Raw genomic sequence first — 23,208 nt, 5'->3', positions numbered from 1 at the left:
ACCAAGACCCTCAGGAATTTTCAAGAGGTCCGGGGGGGGGGGAATAGGAATCACTGCTCTACATCATGTATTTTTTTTTAAAAAAACCCCTACACTAAATACATGTACTTGTAAGCAGGATCTATTGAGTTCACTAGAACTTTCCTTAAACAGGCCCTACCATTACTTAAAGTGAGGTGACCTCCTTCTGCAGCAATGCTATAGATAATGGACTGTGTGATATGTAATTTGCAACTGGGTAAGTTCAAGGTACTGTTTTTGGTCTATAAAGCCCTATGCAGCTTGAAAACAGGATACCTGCCTTATATACCCAATCAGTCACTGTGCTCTGCAGGTGAGGGCCTCCTGCAGATACCGTCTTATTGGGAGGTCCTTTCCATACCATATAGGAATCGGGCTTTTAGTGTAGTAACACCAACTTAGGAGGTATAGCTGTGTGATGGCATGCCGTGACTGTCATGAAGGGATCCTGCACTTCTGAATTTGCTACTACATTACTGGATATGCCCATTATATTTTAATCAATCCACAAAGAAATCCCTTCAGATTTTCGGCCAAGACTTCAGTAACTTCACCTTGTCATCCTGAACCCAGATCAGTCAATGCAGCAGGTTCTGGCTCAGCACCAGCATGTACATTTTGCTTTTAATGGTCTTGTTGTCATTGGTGTTTACCATTTTTTCTGTAACCACGTGGGGTGTGTGCATAAATAGGCCACCTTAGGATGCCCTTCAGACAACTGGTGAAACCTTATGCCATGATAAATCTGTTAGTCTTTAAGGTGCCTTTGTTGTTGTCGCAGCAGAGTTGCATGGATACTTCTTTGTAATGTGTATGTTGATATACTGATTGAACTTACTGGGACTTATTTGAAAAACAAGAACAGGATCATGAAACTCAAGGACATAGGTTAGTTCATACATGGACATTCATACCATATTGCCTGAAGCATCAAGTGATAACTGGCATATGTGAATGAGCTATCACAGGGAAAGGGCTGTAGGGAGGTACCACAACACTAAAAGTTTGCTTCCTATGTTGTGTGGAACAAACCTCCTGATAAGATGGTATCTACAGAAGGCCCTCACTTGCTGAGAGCAGTGACTGACTGGGTATATAAAGGATATGATGCTCTTTTACATATCTGGGTCCAAAACTATTTGGGGCTTTGTACACAGTGGGGAGGACAGCCTGGCTGCGAGTCCAGCGTCTGTGAGTTCAAATCCCTGCTCGTGTCTCCTGGGAGGTCCTTTCCATACCATATAGGAATCGGGCTTTTAGTGTAGTAACACCAACTTAGGAGGTATAGCTGTGTGATGGCATGCCGTGACTGTCATGAAGGGATCCTGCACTTCTGAATTTGCTACTACATTACTGGATATGCCCATTATATTTTAATCAATCCACAAAGAAATCCCTTCAGATTTTCGGCCAAGACTTCAGTAACTTCACCTTGTCATCCTGAACCCAGATCAGTCAATGCAGCAGGTTCTGGCTCAGCACCAGCATGTACATTTTGCTTTTAATGGTCTTGTTGTCATTGGTGTTTACCATTTTTTCTGTAACCACGTGGGGTGTGTGCATAAATAGGCCACCTTAGGATGCCCTTCAGACAACTGGTGAAACCTTATGCCATGATAAATCTGTTAGTCTTTAAGGTGCCTTTGTTGTTGTCGCAGCAGAGTTGCATGGATACTTCTTTGTAATGTGTATGTTGATATACTGATTGAACTTACTGGGACTTATTTGAAAAACAAGAACAGGATCATGAAACTCAAGGACATAGGTTAGTTCATACATGGACATTCATACCATATTGCCTGAAGCATCAAGTGATAACTGGCATATGTGAATGAGCTATCACAGGGAAAGGGCTGTAGGGAGGTACCACAACACTAAAAGTTTGCTTCCTATGTTGTGTGGAACAAACCTCCTGATAAGATGGTATCTACAGAAGGCCCTCACTTGCTGAGAGCAGTGACTGACTGGGTATATAAAGGATATGATGCTCTTTTACATATCTGGGTCCAAAACTATTTGGGGCTTTGTACACAGTGGGGAGGACAGCCTGGCTGCGAGTCCAGCGTCTGTGAGTTCAAATCCCTGCTCGTGTCTCCTGGGTGTCAAAGGCCAGGTAAAGATCACTCCCACAGTGAGTGGCTCGGGTTACGTCGCCTGCCACCTGTGCAGCCGTGGACAAGCTGCCAAGGAGCCCAGTTGCCGACAAGGAAGGGGCTGGCTTGTGCAGCTGTGGCAAGCTGAGCAGGCCCTAGCCAGCTGGGGAGGACTAGCCTCAGAGGGAGGCAATGGTAAACCCCCTCTGAATACCGCTTACTATGAAAACCCTATTCATAGGGTAGCCATAAGTCGGGATCGACTTGAAGGCAGTTCACACCCAAACCAGCACCTGGAACTTAGTCCTGTAGCTAATGGGTAGCCATTGCAATTCTCTCAGCAGCAGGGTAATATGTTGGCGATATCCTGCCCCACTGAGAAGATGCACTGACGTATTTTGCACCAGCTGCAGCTTCTGGACCAATCTCAAGGGCAGCCCCACATACAGTGCATTACAGTAATCCATCCAGGAGGTTACCAGTGCACGGACAACAGTGGTCAGGCTATCCTGTTTTCTTTTGTATGTGCTGTTACTAGAAGGGTAGCTATTAACACTTCTACAAGAGAAGGGTTAACACATCCCCCCTCTCCTCTTTCCCCGCTGAATTGATCTATTATTAACCAGCTGCCACATGGGGGGGGGAATAATAGCTGCCGCCGGCGCGGGCAAAGACACAATTGATCAGCTCAGCGCCAGCCTCTTCGCGAGAGTGACATCATCCCTTCCAAATCCCAACCGGCGCTGCCATTGGCTGGCCAGGTAATTGAGATGGGCATTTCTGCTTCCCCCGCCCCATTATTTCCCAATGCCTACTTTGTGTCTGTAGCGCGGCGCTCCCTCCCTCCCGACATACACGCCCAGTGCAAGCGCCGCCGGCAGCAGCGACAACGACGACGACACAGGACGGCCCTCCTGCCCGCAGAGACAAAGCCCGGAGCTCCCTCGCTGCTGGACTGAGCGAAGAACGGTTGGCTCGGCTGCCCGGCGTGGCGCGAGCGAGGTAACAGCCGTCAGCAGGTCCGGGCTAGGGGGCGCCCGAAGTTCCGGTGCTTGGCGGCCCCTGGCCGGAGCTTTGGGAACTGCGCGCAGAGCAGAGAGGGGTAGTTTTATTCCCTTCTCTCCCACACCCCATCCTCGGGCAGGGCAGGAGAGGGCAGGTTTCTTCCCTTCTCTTCCTCGGTTTCGCGTGCTGAGCTCAGTTTCTTGGGGGAAGAGGACGCTGGGACTGGAGCTGTTGCTGAGAGGCGCGTTGCTCCGGCGCACATAGCGCTGGCCAGCCCAGCAGGTGCAGGCAAAGAAGGGCAATGAGCGAGCGCCACCAGAACCCGTAATGTATTTGACTGGAGGGGCGGGACGGGGTGTTGGCTTTGTTAGCTGGGCAGTTTTTAAATGGATCTCCGACCGAACAGATCAGGAGCCGCATCCAGAGCTTTCTCTGGACGTGAAGTCCTCGCGGTTTCTCCGCCCTTTCGGGGAAGAATCTGCTGTGGTAGCCCCGTCTCCCCGCCCCTCTTTCTCTGAGCAACCCGCCACCCCCCAGGAGGTGGGGGGGAGGACTGTAATCTCTCTCTGTATTTGCTGTTCCCGTTGGTGGCTATTCTTGTTGTTGCACTTCTCGCAGGGTGGAGTGAGCTGGGCGATTTTTCAAAAGGGATGGAAGGGATCTCGGGCTTTCAAGACAGCTGAACGAAGCAGGCTCAGCCTACAAGTGCGTTAAAAAAGGGGTCGGCATTGAAAGGGAGCAAAAGGGCGGTGAGTTGGTTTTTTTTAAGTCTCCATAATGTGTGTGTGTGTGAAATACCTCGCATCCATAAAAACTCTGGGACGAGAGCAGGAGGGACCCATTCCTAAGGCGTAGGCTCTTTCCTTTGTTAAAGGAGGGATTTGCAGTGGTGATGGGCAACCATCTCGTATAAACGCGCAGCCCCACCCTGTGCTTCTTTGTGAGAATGAATAGGCCTTTTTCTGGTATGGCGAAGTGGTCCTTTAAAAAAAATTGAGGCTGCATTTTCACAGTACAGGCGAAACGAACCAAATCTCTCAACTGATTACTGAAGAGCAAATTACCTAACTGTTTTAATGTTCATATGGACCCATGTAGTTGTCAATGGACAATGGGGTTAGTCCCACCCACCCTCACAGTGTGGGGGTTAAAATTCTTGTCTTTAAAATGGAAAGAAAAGTTTGTGTTAAGGTGTTGTACTCAACAGAAACAGCTCCCCCTCCTTGAATTTGCTTGCCTGTGGGGAAGGAGCAGCCCTCCTAGGAAAAATCCCACAGGATATAGAACTTAACTTCAATGGGGGTCCCCCTAAGCTAGCAGCTTTTAGCTTGATACTGAGAGGATGCAAAAGTGGGCTATTCCAGAGGAAAGGAGAAATCTCTGTGGAATTGAGAGATGAATGAAACCCTGTGGGGTGGGGTGTGCTGACCATCTGCTAGTGAAAGGATGTAGCTACAGAAATCCAAGAAGGGAGGGGAGTGCGTGGACACTGAAGGATAAAGAAAGGCATTGCGGATGTAAAGTTACTTTAGTTGCATCAAAATAAAATTTAAATAACTTTGGGTACCTACTGATCAAGTAAGGTGAGTTTAAGGTTAAAATAACTGGGTGGTACTGATCAAGTAAGGTGAGTTTTTTTAAAATGGGAGAGAATCCTCCTGAACTAAGTCGCTTCCTAACCCACAAATTTAATTAGCAGATTTACTAATGACAGAGGCTGAAATCAAGGATGTGTGGGTTGGGGGGAACAAAATGGTTTTGGGGTGACTAAGCAGCTGTAACTACATCCTTGCACACTGAAGCTGCAAGATCTCTACTACTGGCACTTATTTTGAGGAATCAAAGCAAATCGATGAAGTTCTAATTAAGGGGCATAATGCTCATCTTCAAGAACAGACCGGAGACCAGTAAATTATAGGCCTGTTTGCAGAGCTCTTTCTCCTGGGACTGTAAGTGAAACAAACAACAAAATGAAGGCAAATGGGTGACTGTTGGAATGGTCTGTTTTGCTCATCAGAACTGAACTGCCTCACTTTTGGGGTAGGTGGGGATAGGGTGGAAGGAGAAGGGGCTGAAATGACTTTGGTGCAATTCCACTTGATGGCTTCAAAGAAAGAGGAGAAATGTAGAAAAGAGTGCTTTAGTAAAAGGTTGGGTGAATAATGAATTAGAAAGCTGGAGAGAATGTGCAGCAGCATCAAAGTGTTAGAAAAAGGAGCAAGTGTTCCCATGGGCCTGCCCTGGGCTCAGATGTGGACTGAAGCATATACTTTGCAACTTCAGATGATGCAGACTTGTAAACATGCCAGAATGTTGTGGTGGGTTATAAGCAACTAAACAAAATATTTGAGACAAATGAAGGCTATTTATGAGGGAGGTGGGCAATTGGGGGGGGAAGAGTGTCAATACAACGGAATGTGGAGAGTGTGTGTGTGTGTGTGTTCAACTGTCGCATGAGCAAGACTTAGGAGCCCTGTCAGAGTGGAATATGTCAAGTTGTATTCCTTAACAGAAATATAATATAGAAAATATAAATTGCATGGTGCTGTATGCTGGCTATGATTTAAAGTGAAATGGTTAGCGTTTGTGATACTTCACGGAACTGTATGTATGGGAGGATTTAGAAGAGAGAAATGAATACTTTAAAACACACAAAGGGCTGTATGGAGAGCACACACTTTTAGTAAGGGAGAGAGTTAAACTGAAACTTGGTAACAGTGCTTAAGCACCTAAAAGATGACAATAAAAGAGACAAGAGGATCGGGAGAAACAAGGTGTTCAAACAAAATAGCATCTTAAGATAAAGTCAAGGAGGGGATCGTTTTCTACTTGAACTGTTTGGCAAAAGCTGAAATTGACTGGGAAGGTTGTAAAATGTATTACGTGGTAGTTTACATAACAGTGGTGTTATGTCAAGCATGGCTTAGGGAGTTGTGCTGTTATAAGGGGTTTGCCCCATAAAGTCCCTTCTGATTGCTTTGAACAAATCTGCTTTTGCAAATACAGGTTCTGTTTCTGCATCTGCCTGTCCAACATCAAACAATAGGTTAAAGGTTAACTATTATTGCCAGCGGAGGAGAGGCCAAATGTACCATAGAGGACCTTATGACTGATTCAGTTAAGCCTTTAAAACAACCAACTGGATAAGCAAAGAGGGGTGAAGACTGTACCTCTAGCCACTTTTTTGCATTGTGTTCTAACAATATACTTGGCTGAATGTGATGTAGTAAATCCCTTGCTGGTTTTAAGGGTCGTTTGTCTTTATTTCACATCCAGTTAGATTGTAGTCCAGGTTTGCTGTAAATGGGAGCTGTTTGTGACATTATACTGTTGGTTGAAATAGTGCTTTTGTACTACTGCGTCAAACCCTCGGGGTGCCTGGGATTTCTAAGGTGTGCAAGATGCAGAATTGAGATGATCTTGGGAACTTAAGCCTTTATCATCTAATAATAAAATAGCATTCAGCAGTCACGGAAGCATTCTGCATATAGCTTCTCTAAAGCGGTGGGCAGAAGGTAGATGGGATCTCCTGGTGGATCACTGGGTGACATTGAGGGACCTTGACTCCAATATTGTAACAGTTGAATCTAATGAGGTGTCCAGAACACAGTCTTGTCCTGTTTTATTGGATGAGTTTCAGTTGGTACAGCTCGAGGATGTGGACAAGGTGCTTGGACAGATACGGGCGACTACTTCCGCTCTGGACCCTTGCCCCTCGTGGCTAATAAAAGCTAGCAGAAATGGAACGGCCGGCTGGGCCAAGGAGGTAATTAATGCCTTGTTACGAGAGGGAGTGGTCCCACCTTGCCTGAAACAGGCGGTAGTGCGACCGCTCCTAAAAAAGTCCTCCTTGGACCCTGATAACTTTAACAACTATAGGCCGGTAGCAAATGTTCCATTTCTGGGCAAGGTTCTAGAGCGCGTGGTCGCTCGCCAACTCCAGGCCCTCTTGGATGAAACTGATTATCTGGATCCATTTCAATCCGGCTTTCGGCCGGGGTTTGGTACAGAAACAGCCTTGGTCGCCCTGTATGATGACCTCTGTCAGGAGAAAGACAGAGGGAGTGTAACTCTGTTGGTTCTCCTTGATCTCTCGGCGGCTTTTGATACCATCGACCATGGTATCCTTCTGGGGCGACTCGCGGAGTTAGGAGTTGGAGGCACTGCTTGGCGGTGGCTGTGCTCCTATCTTGAGAATCGTCTCCAGAAGGTGATGCTTGGGGAACACTACTCGAGTCCCTGGGTGCTCCAGTATGGGGTCCCGCAGGGCTCAGTTCTGTCTCCCATGCTTTTTAATATCTATATGAAGCCGCTGGGTGAGGTCATCAGGAGTTATGGAGTGCGTTTCCAGCAATATGCTGATGATACGCAGCTCTATTTCTCCTTTTCATCTTCTTCAGGTGAGGCTGTTGCTGTACTGAACCACTGCCTGGCCGCGATAATGGACTGGATGAGGGCAAACAAACTGAAGCTCAATCCTGACAAGACTGAGATGCTGCTAGTTGGGGGGCCCTCTGCTCAGATGGTTGATGTCAGACCTGTCCTAGATGGGGTTACACTCCCCCTAAAGGAACAGGTCCGTAGTTTGGGGATCTTATTAGATCCGCTTCTGTCACTTGAGGCCCAGGTAGCCTCGGTGGCACGAAATGCATTCTACCAGCTTCGGCTGGTAGCCCAACTACGACCCTATCTGGACAGGGAGAACCTAGCCTCAGTTATTTACGCTCTGGTAACCTCTAGATTGGATTACTGTAATGCTCTCTACGTAGGGTTACCTTTGAAAACGATTCGGAAACTTCAGCTAGTGCAGAATGCTGCGGCCAGAGTTCTTACTGGGACGAAGAAATTCGACCACATAACACCTATTCTGGCCCAACTGCACTGGCTTCCAATATGTTTCCGGGCCAGATTCAAAGTGTTGGTCCTTACCTATAAAGCCCTTAACGGCACTGGACCGCAATATCTGATGGAACGCCTCTCCCGCTATGTTCCTACCCGTTCACTCCGCTCGACGTCTAAGGCCCTTCTCCGGGTCCCAACCCATACAGAGGCCCGGAGAACAGTAACAAGATCTAGGGCCTTTTCGGTGGTGGCCCCCGAATTATGGAATGCCCTCCCAGATGAGATACGCCTGGCGCCTTCTCTGTCATCTTTCCGGCGCCAGGTAAAAACCCACCTCTTCACCCAGGCATTTTAAAGTGTTTAAGCTTTTAATCTTTTTTTTTTTTAGTTTTCTTTCACTTTGTTTATATAATGTTTATATTGTCTGCGCAATACACACTTGCTATATTTTAAATATTGTGGTTTTATCATGTTGTACACCGCCCTGGGAGCTGCTAGCTATAGGGCGGTTTAGAAATGCAACTAAATAAAAATAATCATAGCTAGCCCTAGGACAGCTGGGATTAGTGGAAGGGCCTCTTAAGTCAGTGGGTGAGGATTTGAGCTCTGGCAGCTATTGGGAATTCCAAACTGGGTGGTGGGCAAAGTGTTCTGTAACACCTTTTGCCTGAGAAGAGTCTATGGAGGCTCCCAAGGGCCAGTGAGCCATTCACTTCATATTCTTCACCATGGGAGAATAGATAATTGGTTCTGTCAACTTCAGAACAAGTGGGCTTGGGACAAGTTCTCCTCTTGTCTTATGCTCTGCCCTGGAGCGTTGCGGTAACTGCAGAGGCTGCAGTACATTCTGTCACATTTCTGCTCAGATGCAAACTTGCCACTGGCAGCAGCAGTTTGAGAGCGATTGGTCCCAAACCTACTGTGCAAATTACATTGGGTGCACTCAAGGTCTAATAAGGCAAGGTCTTCCTTGTTGAAGACCTTCTGTAGCTGCCATATATGGAATCATGACTGTACTGAAAAGGCCAGCCTTCACCAACTGGTGTCCTCCAGATGTTTTGGGCTACAACTTGCATCAGCCCTAGTCAAAAGATCCGGAGGGCACCAGGTTGGCGAAAGCTGCCCTTTTCAGTACAGTCATGATTCAGTATATGGCAGCTACAGAAGGTCTTCAACTTTTCCTGTCATACTCCACGTGCTGATCTTGAGCATATAATCCCTTCTGGCTGCATTACATGGATTCCAAGCAGATGTCTCTAAGAGTGAGGCATTGAGCTGAAACATTTTCCTCTTCTGTTTTGGTCTCCATCTTTTCTCGTAGGCATTTCAAGTTTTCCTGTACAACTTTGAGACTCCTGTTTGTCAGTTTAGATGCAGGAATTGAGCTATCTTCAACTAATCCTTTTTAAAAACTCCAAAGCTTAGGCATGTCTAAAATAACTTACCTTTTGGTCATGCCAAGCAGATTGTAGACAGAAGGTCTTCTGTGGAGTCAGAGTCGGAAGCAATTTTGGTTGGAGTCGGAGTCGGTAGAAATGTACTGACTCTGGCTTCAAAATAAATTTTGATTGACAATTTTTTAAAAATATAAATTCAAAATGTCAAAGAAGCTTCCCATGAAGTCAGCTGTAGTTGAGCATTTCACCATAACTCATGATGGAAAACATTTTGTGTGTCAGTGTATGACACAGGACCCAGATGAAGACAAATGCTGTGATGCCAAGATCAGCGCATATTCAGGCAGCGATAAAAATGCTCCTATGAGAGCTTCCAATTTAAAAAGACATTTACAGCCCTTTCCAGGGCTGTGGAGTTAGAAGCAATTTTGGGTGGAGTCAGAGTCGGACAGTAGAAAAATAGAGGAGTCGGAGTCTTGAGTCGAAGGTTTGGCGTACTGACTCCACAGCCCTGCCTTGGATGCCATCTAGGAGGAGTCCTTCTCTCAAGGTATACTTTGGCTTGGCTTGTCCCTGCCAGCTTGTCTTCTGCCAAGAAGCTGGGTGGGAAGAGATACAGACCAGAGCTTTGTGTGGAAGAGCAGGGTCTCCCTTTCCTGATGTATTTGGTTTCTATCTTGCCGCATCCCCTAGTCTTGAGTGCTCTGTGTTTAGTGGAAAGGTGGAGTATTAGCCCTGTTAATACCCCCAGGTTGCAAGGGTATGTGTGGAGTAGCTGGTGGTCTTGGTGAAATGCTTTTTTTTTTTTTGGCAGGGGGAGGGTTGGACCTTTTGTTGTGTTCAAAGTAGTCTGCTAACATAATTGACAGCCATGGGTGAATCTGACTCTGATTTGTCATTTTGCTCAACAAATAGCGATGGCAAAAGTAGGGCCAGCTGCAGTCCAGTGAACAACACTATATTGACCTCTTGTTGCTGAGGGGGAGCCTGACAACTTAGTTGCCATTGAATGTCTTACTGATTGACTTAATGGTGCAAAACCAATAAGACTCCAACATGAGCCACCTGCTGCTATGACCTTGGCATCCTTAGAATATTCATTTTGTAACGCATTGGATTTTTATAGGCTTTGTTTTGAGTATATCAATGTACAATATACCTCTCTGAAAGCCTGTGGCAAACAAGCTGCAGATAGTTTCATGTGACTAGATGGTTGCATGTGTATGTTGTTTTTGTGTATAGTCAATCGCAGCTGCATTCCATTTGCAACCAAAGTATCTAGGTTCAGCTACCTGTATGATGGGTATGTTGTTGTTGTTATATGCCTTCAAGTCGATTACGACTTATGGCAACCTATGAATCAGTGACCTCCAATAGCATCTGTTATAAACCACCCTGTTCAGATCTTGTAAGTTCAGGTCTGTGGCTTCCTTTATGGAATCAATCCATCTCTTGTTTGGTCTTCCTCTTTTTCTACTCCCTTCTGTTTTTCCCAGCATTACTGTCTTTTCTAGTGAATCATGTCTTCTCATGATGTGTCCAAAGTATGATAACCTCAGTTTCTTCATCTTAGCTTCTAGTGATAGTTCTGGTTTAATTTGTTCTAACACCCAATTATTTGTCTTTTTTGCAGTCCATGGTATGCACAAAGCTCTCCTCCAACACCACATTTCAAATGAGTTGATTTTTCTCTTACCCACTTTTTTCACTGTCCAACTTTCACATCCATACATAGAGATCGGGAATACCATGGTCTGAATGATCCTGACTTTAGTGTTCAGTGATACACGTTTGCATTTGAGGACCTTTTCTAGTTCTCTCACAGCTGCCCTCGCCAGTCCTAGCCTTCTTCTGATTTCTTAACTATTGTCTCCATTTTGGATAATGACTGTGCCAAGGTATTGATAATCCTTTACAAGTTTAATGTTCTTGTTGTCAACTTTAAAGTTACATAAATCTTCTGTTGTCATTACTTTAGTCTTCTTGACGTTCATTTGTAGTCCTGCTTTTGTGCTTTCCTCTTTAACTTTCATCAGCATTCATTTCAAATCATTACTAGTTTCTGCTAGTAGTATGGTATCGTCTGCATATCTTAAATACAATAAATAAATAAATTATTGATATTTCTCCCTCCAGTTTTCACACCTCCTTCATCTTGGTCCAATCCCGCTTTCCATATGATATGTTCTGCATATAGATTAAACAAATGGGGTGATAAAATGCACCCGTCTCACACCCTTTCCACTGGTGAACCAGTCGGTTTCTCCATATTCTGTTCTTACAGTAGTCTCTTGTCCCACATAGGTTGCGCATCAGATGGGTGTGTATGTGTGTCAGTTATATACCATACACAGTCTCCCCAAAGCCTCACTGTGGTTCCACACAAATTGTTGGTTGTATCAAGGTGTTGGTCATCTTTTTCAGGCCAAAAGTGGAAACAGAGCACTGTAACTCACCTGGCAGTTCAGAGGGATCCATACAACCTGCCCAGTACCTACCAGCGTGAAGATGGATGACAGTGCAGCTGCTAGTGGGGATCCAGCTCCACAGATGAATGGTGTGGCAACTACTAATAAAGGAGCACCAACTGATTGTCCATATGCAGCAAAGCAAAGACCCAGCAAGAACCCCCAGCCAGCAGCCCAGGTTCCTGGCAGGAAGCAGCCAGTAGCTGCTACAGCTCGCCCTCCTACAGTTCCTTGTAGTGCTCCCAAAATGCTCAACAATGGTATGGCTCGGAGGCCCACCGTGTTGCAGCCCAAGCAGCCAGTGCCAAAGACCAGTGGTGCTACTAACTTGTCTGCTAGGGGGACAGTGAAAAAAGGCGTGGGGGACAGACCCAGTGGGTTGAAGATGTCAGAAAAGCTGGGCCTGGAGAAGGAGATGCAGCAAAAGCCCACAAAGGCGGCCACAAAGGTAGAGACTGCTTCAGGTATGCCTTGCTAACTTGACTCTTCAGCATGGGTGTATTAATGCTGTGCTAAGCCCCTTAAAGACATTGCATGATACCCTTGGGGTCTGTTCCTAGTCATACTTGTCTGGGGAAGCCAGGGCTGAGTTCTCTCAGTTACAGCTTAACTAGATGGCAGTGCCCGGTGTACTGCACCACCACCACCACCTGAATTGTGCACTGAGGGACAAATGTTGCTATTGGGAAAAACATGGAGCTGATAACTGAAATGTTTCCCCTCTCCAAGAAACCCCCCCCAAACAACCCTATTCGTTTGTCTTGGCCTCTTTCTAGATCTCCGAAGTTTCTCCAGGCACTGCCTCCCTACAGCTAGAAATTCTAAGAAATTCTGTGAGCTAGAAATTCTGCTCTCCTCAGATAAAAAGCAGATGTTTTCTGGATTATAAATTCTCCACTTTGGACATGCAAACTTATGCACAGATGTGGCTCTAGTCATCACATGCCATACTCAAATCCTGATGGAGAAATGAGGTCCCAGGAGCCTTAATCTACTCTGCTGGCACTAGATAGCTCTTTCCGCCTTATCCAGTGAGGGTCTTCTGTTTGTTCAGTGGTTTAATAAGCTGTTTACTTAAGCCAAATATCTTTGTTCTTTCTTTAGCACCAAAGGCAGCTTCCACGAAACTCAAGAGGTCTGAACAGACAAAGTCCTCCAGGTATGGAACAACACAGGAGCTCCGGAAGCTGCTTTCAGCTGAGTCAGACCATTGGTGCATTCAGCTCAGTATTGTCCACACTGATTGGTAGCGGCTGTTCATGGTTACAGGCAGGGATCTTTCCCAGCCCTGCCTGGAAATGCCCGGGATGGTATCAAGTAGGTGCGAAGCATGTACTCTACCACTGAACTCTGACAGTATTCCTGTGAGAGATGCACCAGCCTCTAAGCACTGACATGTAAACTTTCTTGTAAACTGAGCTGTTAGACTTTGGAGGTGCAAAGCAGTGCCTTCACAGAGGGCAGTGCTGTGAAATGACCAAGGGCACTTTCGTGTGTGTATGAGTGAAAAAGAATCGCATTGATATCCTGCCTTTTCCCCAAGTTGTTCAAGTTAGAATGTATGGTTTCTTCCTCACGACAGCCCTGTGGGCAAACCACACGAAGGGGGTGAATGTCCTGAGAGGGGACTTGTCCCTATCCAGCACTCTGTCCCTGGCACCACACTGGCTCTCTGCCATCCTAGTCGAGTAGATGAGACCCCGCTTCCATTAGAAAGAAAGAATAGAGTGGAGGCACGCAGGACCACCATAGTGTGGGTCTGTAATGTAATGAAAGTGCCACTTAAAGCTAAGCATTCTGGACATGACCATGTGTACTGTTGTTGTGCATCTGATCAGGGGCCTCCCTATGTGGTCTCTGAAAGGAATGAGAGAACACTAACTTGGTGATGATGCAGTGTTTGGGCCACCTTGTGACTGAAGTGTAGCTTTCGTTCTGATTCAATAAGGTAAATGTGTCCCGCAAGCTCCCCTTGACCTTCGCCCATTCAAACAGCACGCTGGAAAAAGCAGTGCTAGGCTAGGAGAGATGGTTACTTAACCTTCATTCTGAGCCTTGTTAATCATGCATAGCAGAGGCTGCCATGTCTGTTGTAAATACCAGTTTTGATGATGATACAATCACCTTTTTTAAAAAAAATTGGTCTGATCATCTTCACTCTCACTCTTATGACCTCTTCAAAGATGAGAGGCCCTCTTAAGGCACATTTACAGATACAATTCTGCCTTATAGACCCTAAACTGCCAACCCACCGCCAAAAAAGTGGTGGTGTGGAGAAATCTCAGTTGTGCAAAGTAGAGGTAAATGAATTACTCTTACTTTGCTTCAGACGTTCTTCCTTTCTGTCTTGGAAATGACTGAAGGGGAGGCCTGGAGGATGGGGATGGGAATAGTCTCCAGGCACCATCTACATGCCAGAGGCTGGTATAGTCAGGACAGCCTTGGCACTCTGCTCATAGCTAATTGCCAAAGACTTCAAGTGCAAGCATTTGTGTTGATGCACCTAGAAGCACTGATGTGGCCTCTGTGCGTTCTAAAGGCTTGAGCGATAGTCTCTCTCTCCCTCCTACATAATTGTTTGCCCTCTGTTTCAGAACTTGGTTGCCAGGGACTAAGAATTCAACTTCATCAGCCCTAAACAGAGTATCAGCCAATAGCACCATAGCCAGTGACAAAGGTGTAGGAAAACCAATGCAGACAGTGCCACCTGCTGGCCAGGCTACAGTAGCACAGCAGCAGAAAAACACTCTGGCTATACCTAGAGGTATGTAACTATATAATGTATGTGCCCCATGTGGCTTATGGAAAGGCTGAACCTTGCACAGTGTAATGCATAAAGGGAAAGTCCTGCTTCCAGGGAATCTTGGATACAGGTTTTTGGCAATAACAGGGAAATGAGCAGATCTTCATATGGGTAAACATTTATGCATCTGATGATGTAGAGGCAAGCCTACAAAAGCTTGCACCAAAATGAAATTTGTTTGTCTTTAAGGTGCCATGACTCTGATTTTTACTGCATCAGACTGACACAGCTGCCCCTCTGGAAACTGACATTTATGTAGTGTTTTGAATATTCAGAAAACACTTAGCATTATCTCATTGTAATCCTTTGAAGAGTCCTAGAAGGTAGGTCAGCATTATCTCCATGTTGCAGATCTGTGACTGAGAGTTGCTTGCCTAAGCCCACCTAGTGAGTTCATGGCAAGAAGTAAGGTTTCAGTTAGGGGCTTTATGAGAATTCCAGCGACCACCTTTTTAGATAGGGACTATATGTATTACAGCAGCCTTCCCCAGCCTGGTGCACTCCAGGTGTTGTTGAACTACAACTCCTAGCAGCCCTAGCCAGCATGACCAGTGATCCAAGATTATGGGAGTTGTAGTTCAACATCCGATGAGCAACAGGTTGGGGGAAGCCTGCATTACGTATTTGCAATAGTACCTCATTTCAAAAAGGGGTTGAAGTGAGAGAATTCTGACTCAATAAGGCAAGGGTTGCCACAGTTAGAGGTCCCTTTGGGGTAGGGGGTGATGCAGAATGAAGCATTAATGGCTACTATACTGTGGCTTCTGGGCTGCTTGATACATAACCAGTTGGCAAATATAAAACAGGTAAAAGGTCAATATTAAAGTCTTGGTGTAGAATCACAGCTGCAGTGGGAAACAGACCTTCAGCTGTTTAAGTATTCCAGCATGCATTGCCCACATGCTACATGAAGCTGAGCTTTTGCAGTCAATGCAAAGGACTTAAAAGATCATTTCTCATTCCAGATGCTTCCAGAGCTGCCACAATCCCCAAGGCCAAACCTTCAAGCTCCAACCCCAATATGAAGATGCCACCTGCCCCAAAGCATCCTAGACTCCTAGGTTTCAAATCACACTCCGAGCAAAACCTTGGGCAGAGGAATGTGACTGCACCTATGAATACCAAGCTATCAGCAAAGAAATTTTCTGAGTCCACTAAACCCAGAACTCCTGCCAAGGTGGCTGGTGGAACTGTCCATCCATCCACACCACAAAGAGCATTTGCCTCTGCTTCCAAGGTCTCTCCTGCAGGGGGCAGTCCAAGCAAGAAGGTTCCGAAGAAAGATGCCTTTCCCAACCAGGAGCAGGCTTCCACTCAAAAGAAGACTCAGAGGGCAACTGCCAAGGAAGGGAATGCCAAGATGGAAGTCTGTGAAGTAGGGAGCACCTCCGTAGAGGATACAAAGCCTCTAGAAAAATTAGAACCTTTGGCAAAGGTAGAGACTGTCTCCCACCTACTCTGCGAAGAAGTAGTGTCTGAAACCAGCAGGGTAGAAGCAGTGGAGACTGAGCAATTGGAGCCAAGGGGCTTGGAAGGGGAAGACTGGGATGGATATCCCAACATGCTAGTTCCACAAATGCAGACTCCAGCAGTCGTTGAAGCCTCTCTGGTCACTCCTGGTCCACAAGTTGCGAAGGTCTCTTTATCTTCCAGTGAGATGCATCCAGCAGTCCTTGAAGCCCCTCTGGTCTCCACAGGCCCACACAGTGTGAAGGCCGTCTTTCCCAATGAAATGCAACACCTAGCTGCCTCTGAGATCCTGAACCTCCCTGATGATGCAGTAGTGGACTTGCAGGCAGCTCTCCCTTGCGAACCATCCTCTCCCATTCATTTAGAGCTGTCTTCTCAGACTTCCGCATTGGAATCTTCACAGCCTAGTCAGGCAGGCACAGACTCTGAGTACCTGGAGGAACAAGTCTCTCCACATCTTGATGTTCCAGTGGCTGTTGAGCAGCCACACCTGTTCCTTGATGCTGAAGAGTCTTGTGAAGGCCTAAGCCACCTCTCAACATCTCCGCCAGCTGAGGACACTCAGCCGTCCACAGAGAAAGAGATCCCCATGACAAGCTGTGTAAAGGAACTTCCTTCCCCAGCGCCTTTGATTCTAGATGTTGGGTTGCTTGAAGAGGCCCAAGCTGTCAAGCTGTTGGTAATGACAGCAGGGACACAGGAAGTGCCTACCCTCCAAGCAGAGCAATCTCCCTCAGCCAGCCGGGCAGATCATCCCATAGAAACTATGGCAGAGCCTTGGGCGGCTGAGCACGATATTGAAAAGGTGCATGAGGTACTAAGCCTGTCTTGTAGTCCAGAGGTGAAGCTGCAGAAGGCCACGGCACCACTGGAAACAGAGAACAAATGGTTGGCAAGGAGTCCTCTAGACCTTGTAGGCGAAGATAGTGAGGTCATACCAGAAGCAGCTGCTTCTCTGCATACTGAGGAGCTGCATATAGCTGCCATTTATGCTCAAGATAAGTTGGAGGAGTCTCCACATGTAGCAGAACATTCAGTAATCAATATGTTTGTTCAGGACCAGGCTCCCCTCTCTCTTCAGACAACTGAAACCCTGCTTCTTACAGAATTGCCTGGAGAGCCTGGAGTAGGCCACGGTAACCAGTCTAGCTGTTTGGGTGAACATCCCAGCATTGGAGGCCCTGCAGATGATGGTAGTGATGATGTAATGTTCCTGGAAGGGTGTGTAGATATCCTGAAGAAAGAGGATGCTCCTGCATGTGAAGCTCCAGAGTTTCTGCCTCATCTTTCAGGGGAAATCTCTTCAAGTGGTGTTGCTCAGGTGTCAGTACACAAACCGCAGACCCTGCACTTGAGGAGTCTTGACCTTTTGCAGGAGCACCCTACTCATATGCCAGAGTTGTCTCTAAGTAGCACACTGCTGATGGGCCACTCCCCAGAGAGGGGAGGCTCCTCCTCTAAATCCAGCACTTTAAGTGGACCTGATCTGGCAGGCAAGAGTAGCAGTGAGACTAGCACACCTGAGGAACTGCTGGAGTATGACAGCAGCTCTGGTGTAGAGTCCAAGTCAGATGAGAAACTGGAGCAAACTTGTCACCAGCTCCTGAGTCCTCTGGAGGACCTACCTGGTGAGCTGGATCTGGGCATCCACATGGAGAAGGGTGATGAGGCAGAGACCCTGCCAGCTGATGAAGTCCTTGGTGATCCGCCTACTGAGCCCACTGTGTCCTCTGAGGAGGAGGCAGAGCTGGATGCAGATCTGAAGGACCCAGGCTTCACTAAAACAACAGTGTGCTTGTCATCGTCGTCGCTGGGTAAGCCACCTTTGCCCCATTCGGTGGAGGAGTCTGATGAGCCAGGCTCTGGTGACGCTGGCACTGAGACACCAGCCTCAACCAATTCTGCAGCTTCTTGCGATGTCTTTGGTGCCTTTCACCTCCACTCTACTGACAGCTGTGGAAAGAGCCCTGGCCTTTCCTCCCTAGAGAGTGAAGAGCATTCCACTGAGGGCATCAAGGATCAGCTCCCCAAAGAGACCAACAGCAAGACTCAGATGGATTGGGAGCATCCCTTGCAAGCCACCCCAGCAACCCAGAAGACCAGGGAGCAGGATGAAGAGTCATCCCAGCCTTTCACTGCCACTCATAGCTTGGCTGCAGGTAATGTATAGAGGAACCTGCCCTGTCTGTGTCAAAAGTGCCAACCTGTGGTATCTCAATGTGCAATAGTACCCTGTAGGGAAGAGAGATGGTCCCCCTCCCTCCGTGTGTATGTTCCATCTGTGTTTCTAGCCAAACAGGCATACTTTTTGTCTCTGTGTTTGAGATCTTTTCCCCTCGACCCCTTACAGATTTCTTCAGGGGAAACTGTATTCTAGTGTGTTTTCTAAGAAGGGTAAACTTCTTAGCCTTTTGACATGTTAAATAAAGCATCACTTTGTCTATCTGATCTGGCCTGTCTTGTTTTTCCAGGAGACATGTTCCTACCTTTTTTTTGCTTGTTTGTTTGGGCTTAGAAAGAGTGGAGAGCCCTAATTGAGCATGGTTGTAAATTACTTTGCTTCCAAGACCTCCCCAGGGACAGTCCATGTACTTTTCAAGCTGCTCAGGTGTTAGGAACAGAACGTGGCTTCCTGTATTTGAGAACTGCCGTCTGTGCTGTGTTGCTAAATCAGCCCAGAAATCGTGGTTGGTTTTGCATATAAACTGGGCCAGATGTGACCAACATATAGACAGAAGCAAAACATGGGAATATTTTGTAGACCTGCATAGAATATATGCAAGTATCTGAATTTTGATCTCGCTCGCACGCACGCACGCACGCACGCGGTCTTGTTTAGCATCCTTGAACCTAGTGGTTGCTTCTAATTGCTCTAGAGTCTCCCTGTTTGTTGAAGATTATCTTTTCTCATCTCCCTTTTGCAGAGTTGTGTACTGGGTTCATCTTTTGCGTGTCTCTTGTATACTGGATCATACCCTACCAAAGAGGCTTTGCAGAGCATTTGGTAGGGAGGGGGTTATAGTCATGGAGATGTACAGACTGGGCCTGCAAGCAGTTCCCCTAAACTAGGTCTCATCAAATATAGTGAATGTAGCTAGCAGATAGGAGAGAACTTTCTTTAAAAAAAACCAAACAAACCAAATGTGGGCTGAAGCTTTACATGCCATAGATGGCAAAGACTACTCTGCTGCTCTGGAGGCCATGTCTAGATCTGATGTTGTTAAGTTATAGGAGGATAGACTATGGTTGAAAGCTAGGAGAAACCTGTTGATAAGGGGGCAGTTAGGCAAAGAAGCTAGTGACCTAGAGGGATGGGTGGGCTCTCTGTCATGAGCGATCTTCAAGCAGAGGGTGGATGTTTTACCTCTGGATTTCCTGTATCGAGCAGGGGATTGGACTAGATCCATGTTCTTGAACCTTGGATCCCCAAATATTGCTGGACTACAACTCCCATCATCCTCAGTTAGCATAGCCAGTGGTCAGGGTTGATGGGTGTTGTAGTCTAGCAACATATTGTGGACCCAAGGTTGAAGAGTGCTGCACTAGATGGCCCACACGCTTCCCCCCCACCTGTCAAGTCCTCTCGTAAGATGATATGAAGTTGGCTAACACTTTGATTTAGGCAAACTTGTTTTGATGCAGTTTCAATCTTTTAATGCAATAACTGATGCCTTAATCCTGACAGACCTTCTGCCAGGGGGTGGAGGTTTATCTTTTTAAGTAACAAGTGTAGTGAAATGAGGAAAAGCTGTTAAAAGCAGTCACTGTGTTGGGGGAAAATATATTGAAATTCAACTAGGCTAGCAAGTCCACATGGTGAAAAATATTTGGGTCCCCAGTAATAATAGCTGGGACTTGACAGTTCACATGGACCCAGTAACTTCTACAGATCATTTGTGTGTTTGGGTAGGTGGGTGGGAGATCATAAACAGACAAATTGCCCTCCAATTATGAGTCGTCAGTAGAATGGCAGCACTGACAGGCATATTTAATTATCATTTAGTACAGCTTCTCTGCTGGATACATCTTGCTCTTATTATTGCTAGTGGGCTTTTTAAGTAAAATTGTCAACCAAGAGCCCAAAATTATAGATGGAGTTCAGAAAAAATTATTCAGATCAAGAACAAGCTCAAGTTCTTAAGAATGTATTACCTATCTGTCCCACCTGTCCTCTTGAGAAGCTCAAGAGTGTTTGATGGAGATAATGAGTAAGTGGGAAACTCCTTGGGAGACCCAAAGATGGTTGTCGCAGGTTCTCATGCAATTCTGTTTGAAGTAGCCATTGTATGTCCAGGAAGCCGGCCCTGTGTTAGAACTGGCCAATACTTTAGAGAAGACAAAAATGGGATCTGAACCCACTTTGAAATGTAATGAGTTGAGTCTATGCAGCCTCAGTAGCCCAGGCATTCAGTTGATAATAAACAGTAACCTTGGAATACAGTTCTGGTTAGGCTGAGAAGCATCTCAATTTTTAAAATAATAATACCCAGGCTCTCTTCCCCACTCTCTTGTTGTGTTCTTGTCTGTTACTTTCTTTGTTTGTCACTCCCGCTCCCCCATCCTGAGGGCCACTCTTTCCAACCCAAGCTCCTTGCCCTGTTTGTAGGTGACAATGGGGCTGGCTTGCCCTTCCCCTGGGGACCATGTCCATCAGAGATCCTCTCCACTATCTATGAAGTAGAAAGTGGTGCTGAGACGCCTGGCCCAGATGAAGAGGACGGGAGTCGCTGCCTGCGTGCTGCCTCCCGAGATCAGGCTCTTCACCTAGGAAGCATCCCGGCCACGGTTGTGCAGCAGCTAATCAGTCGGACGCTGCTTTTCCCAGCGGAGGTGCCGTCTGGGGCTCTTGGTGGGAAGGGGGCAGTGAGCAGCGAAGCCGAGATTGGCAAGTGGACAGAACTGATCTCTCCTTTGGATGAATCACGGGCCAGCATCACTTCTGTGACAAGCTTCTCCCCAGAGGACATGTCATCCCCACATGGGGACTGGACTGTGGTGGAGGTAGAAACCTTCCACTGAATTTTTCCTTGAAAGCTGATCTTTCCCTTGTGGCCCCTACACATCCTTCCTTTAGGTTTGAGCTAGTCATTTTCTGTGGGTGCTTTGGCATCATTGATCCATTACCTGACTGGGAGGATGTCTCCCTTCCCTTCTCCTGGTCTCTTGGGCAGCTAATGACACATACAGTCTGAGATGATAGTTCTGTTGGCTTCTATTGTAGTTTAGCACTATTTCTCTCAATTGCGAGAAAGTGCAACTTCCCTTTGAGCTGCTCTTGGTTCAGTGGACCTCTACATTTTGTTTGGGTCTTCAGTGATATGAGACAACCTCTGTCTACAGTGCAAGGCCATAATTAATGCTACCACTTGTTTGAGTCACTCCTGCATATAATTTCCGGGTAAGAGCTGCAAACAAAAATCCTCCCAATGCTCCTTTTGGTTAATACAGCAATACTTTTCTCTCCTTGAGTGGGGATGCTCCCTGTCATAGATAAGCAACTGGCAGGTACAGCTACTGCTGTGGCCTTGGAGTTATTGGTGATTAATGGTTACAAAGTCTGCCAAATTTCTAATATTTGACTATAGCTGCATGGAACCTGTCTAAAACAAATTGCTTGCTCTTGGTGGGAAAAGGTGGTTTTTCTTCCCCTGAAAGAGAGCAGCACATGAAATTGCTCCATCTGTGGAAGAAGGGACATCTATACTATCAACCAATCGCAAATACCCCTTGCTCAGGGAAGGTGGTGGAGAGGGTAGTGGTGGGGTAGCTGTTCCAATCTGGGTTCAGGCCTGGCCATGGGACTGAGGCAGCCTTGACTGACCTGAGGGATGACCTCTATAGAGAGTGGGTCAGGGCAAGTGTGACCTTGCTCCTCCTCGATCTCTGAGGATTTCGATATGGACCATATCCTCCTGGACCGGCTCCATGGTATGGGAACTGGGGCACTGTTAGTGTGGTTACAGTCCTACCTACAGGACCAAGCCCAGAGAGTAGTGTTGGGTGATTGTCTTTCAGGCCCCTGGCAGCTGTGCTGTGGGGTGCCCCAGGGTACCATCTTATCCCCAATGCTATTTAATATCTATATGAAGCTGTTGGGAGTGGTTTTTAGGAGTTTTGGGGCAAGGTGTTATCAGTAGGCTGATGACACTCTGCTCTACTTCTCCATAACATCCAAATCAGAGGCTGTGCAGGTTTTGGACCAGTTCCTGGACACAGTGGTGGGATGGAAGAAGGAAAATAAACAGCTTGAATCCTGGAAGATGGAGGCACTGTGGTTTGGTGGTTCCCATGTCTGAGAAATTGGTCAGCTGCCTGCCCTGGGCCAGGGTTACACAGGTACACAGCCTGGGGATGCTTCTGGACCCAGTTCTGTCACTAGAAGCCCAGGTAGTCTCGGTGGCTAGAAATGCCTTTTATCAGCTGCAGAACCTGGTTAGACAACTATGGCCATTCCTGGACTGGGAGAGCTTGGCCACAGTAATTCAAGCATTGGTGACTTCAAGCCTGGATTACTGCAATGCACTCCGTGGGGCTTCCCTTGCACTTGGCCTGGAAACTTCAGTTAGTGCAGAATACTGCTGACAGGAGTGAGACCCTGTCAGCATATAGCATCTCTGCTCAGAGATCTGCACTAGTTGCCAATGTGTTACCGGGCCAAGTTCAGCATGATATTATTGGAATATAAAGCCCTTAACCGCTTGGGACCAGGTTACTTACAGGACTGCTTTACCCTATACGTGCCCACTTGAGCACTTCGCTCTGCAGAACTGGCCTGTTATAGGTACCGCATAACACTTGTCCTCCACTAGTAAGAAATTGTTCTTTTAGTGTGGCAGCACCTACTTTTTAGGTTTTCCTGCCTATTGACATCAGGCAGGTGCCTTTGCTGTATTCTTTCCAGCGCCTGCTTCAAGCTTTTTTGTTTAGGCATGCCTATCCAAACACATATATATTGATCTGTTTTAATAGTTTTTAAAATGTTTTGTTTTTAACTGTTATATTGATAATTTTAATGGTTTTTGTAAACCTCTTAGAGGTTTTTGCAATCAAGTGGTATATAAATTTTATTAAGTAAATAAATTCTTTTGTGAGGGGGGATCTTCCTGGGA

General features: G+C 46.6%; 1 protein-coding gene across 2 annotated transcripts; it reads left to right on the top strand.

The window, feature by feature from the left end:
* Nucleotides 1–2,905: 2,905 nt before the first annotated feature.
* On the top strand, nucleotides 2,906–21,249 carry LOC133380085 (proline-rich protein 36-like). Of its 2 annotated transcripts, XM_061616637.1 has the most exons (7): nucleotides 2,906–3,116; nucleotides 3,738–3,868; nucleotides 11,783–12,290; nucleotides 12,931–12,985; nucleotides 14,421–14,590; nucleotides 15,595–18,258; nucleotides 20,706–21,249. In XM_061616637.1, exons 3-7 carry the CDS (start codon nucleotides 11,867–11,869, stop codon nucleotides 21,116–21,118), a joined length of 3,726 nt encoding a protein of 1,241 aa, XP_061472621.1. In that variant the 5' UTR covers nucleotides 2,906–3,116; nucleotides 3,738–3,868; nucleotides 11,783–11,866; the 3' UTR covers nucleotides 21,119–21,249. The 2 variants fall into 2 exon arrangements, with proteins under 2 accessions (XP_061472621.1, XP_061472620.1); XM_061616636.1 differs by lacking the exons at nucleotides 3,738–3,868; nucleotides 20,706–21,249 and having other exon boundaries at nucleotides 2,907–3,116; nucleotides 15,595–18,542.
* The last annotated feature ends 1,959 nt before the right edge of the window (nucleotides 21,250–23,208 follow it).

The sequence above is a fragment of the Rhineura floridana genome, chromosome 3 (genome assembly GCF_030035675.1).
Source record: "Rhineura floridana isolate rRhiFlo1 chromosome 3, rRhiFlo1.hap2, whole genome shotgun sequence".
In the NCBI taxonomy this organism is placed as follows: domain Eukaryota; kingdom Metazoa; phylum Chordata; class Lepidosauria; order Squamata; family Rhineuridae; genus Rhineura; species Rhineura floridana.
This window is presented reverse-complemented; position numbering and strand designations above follow the sequence as displayed.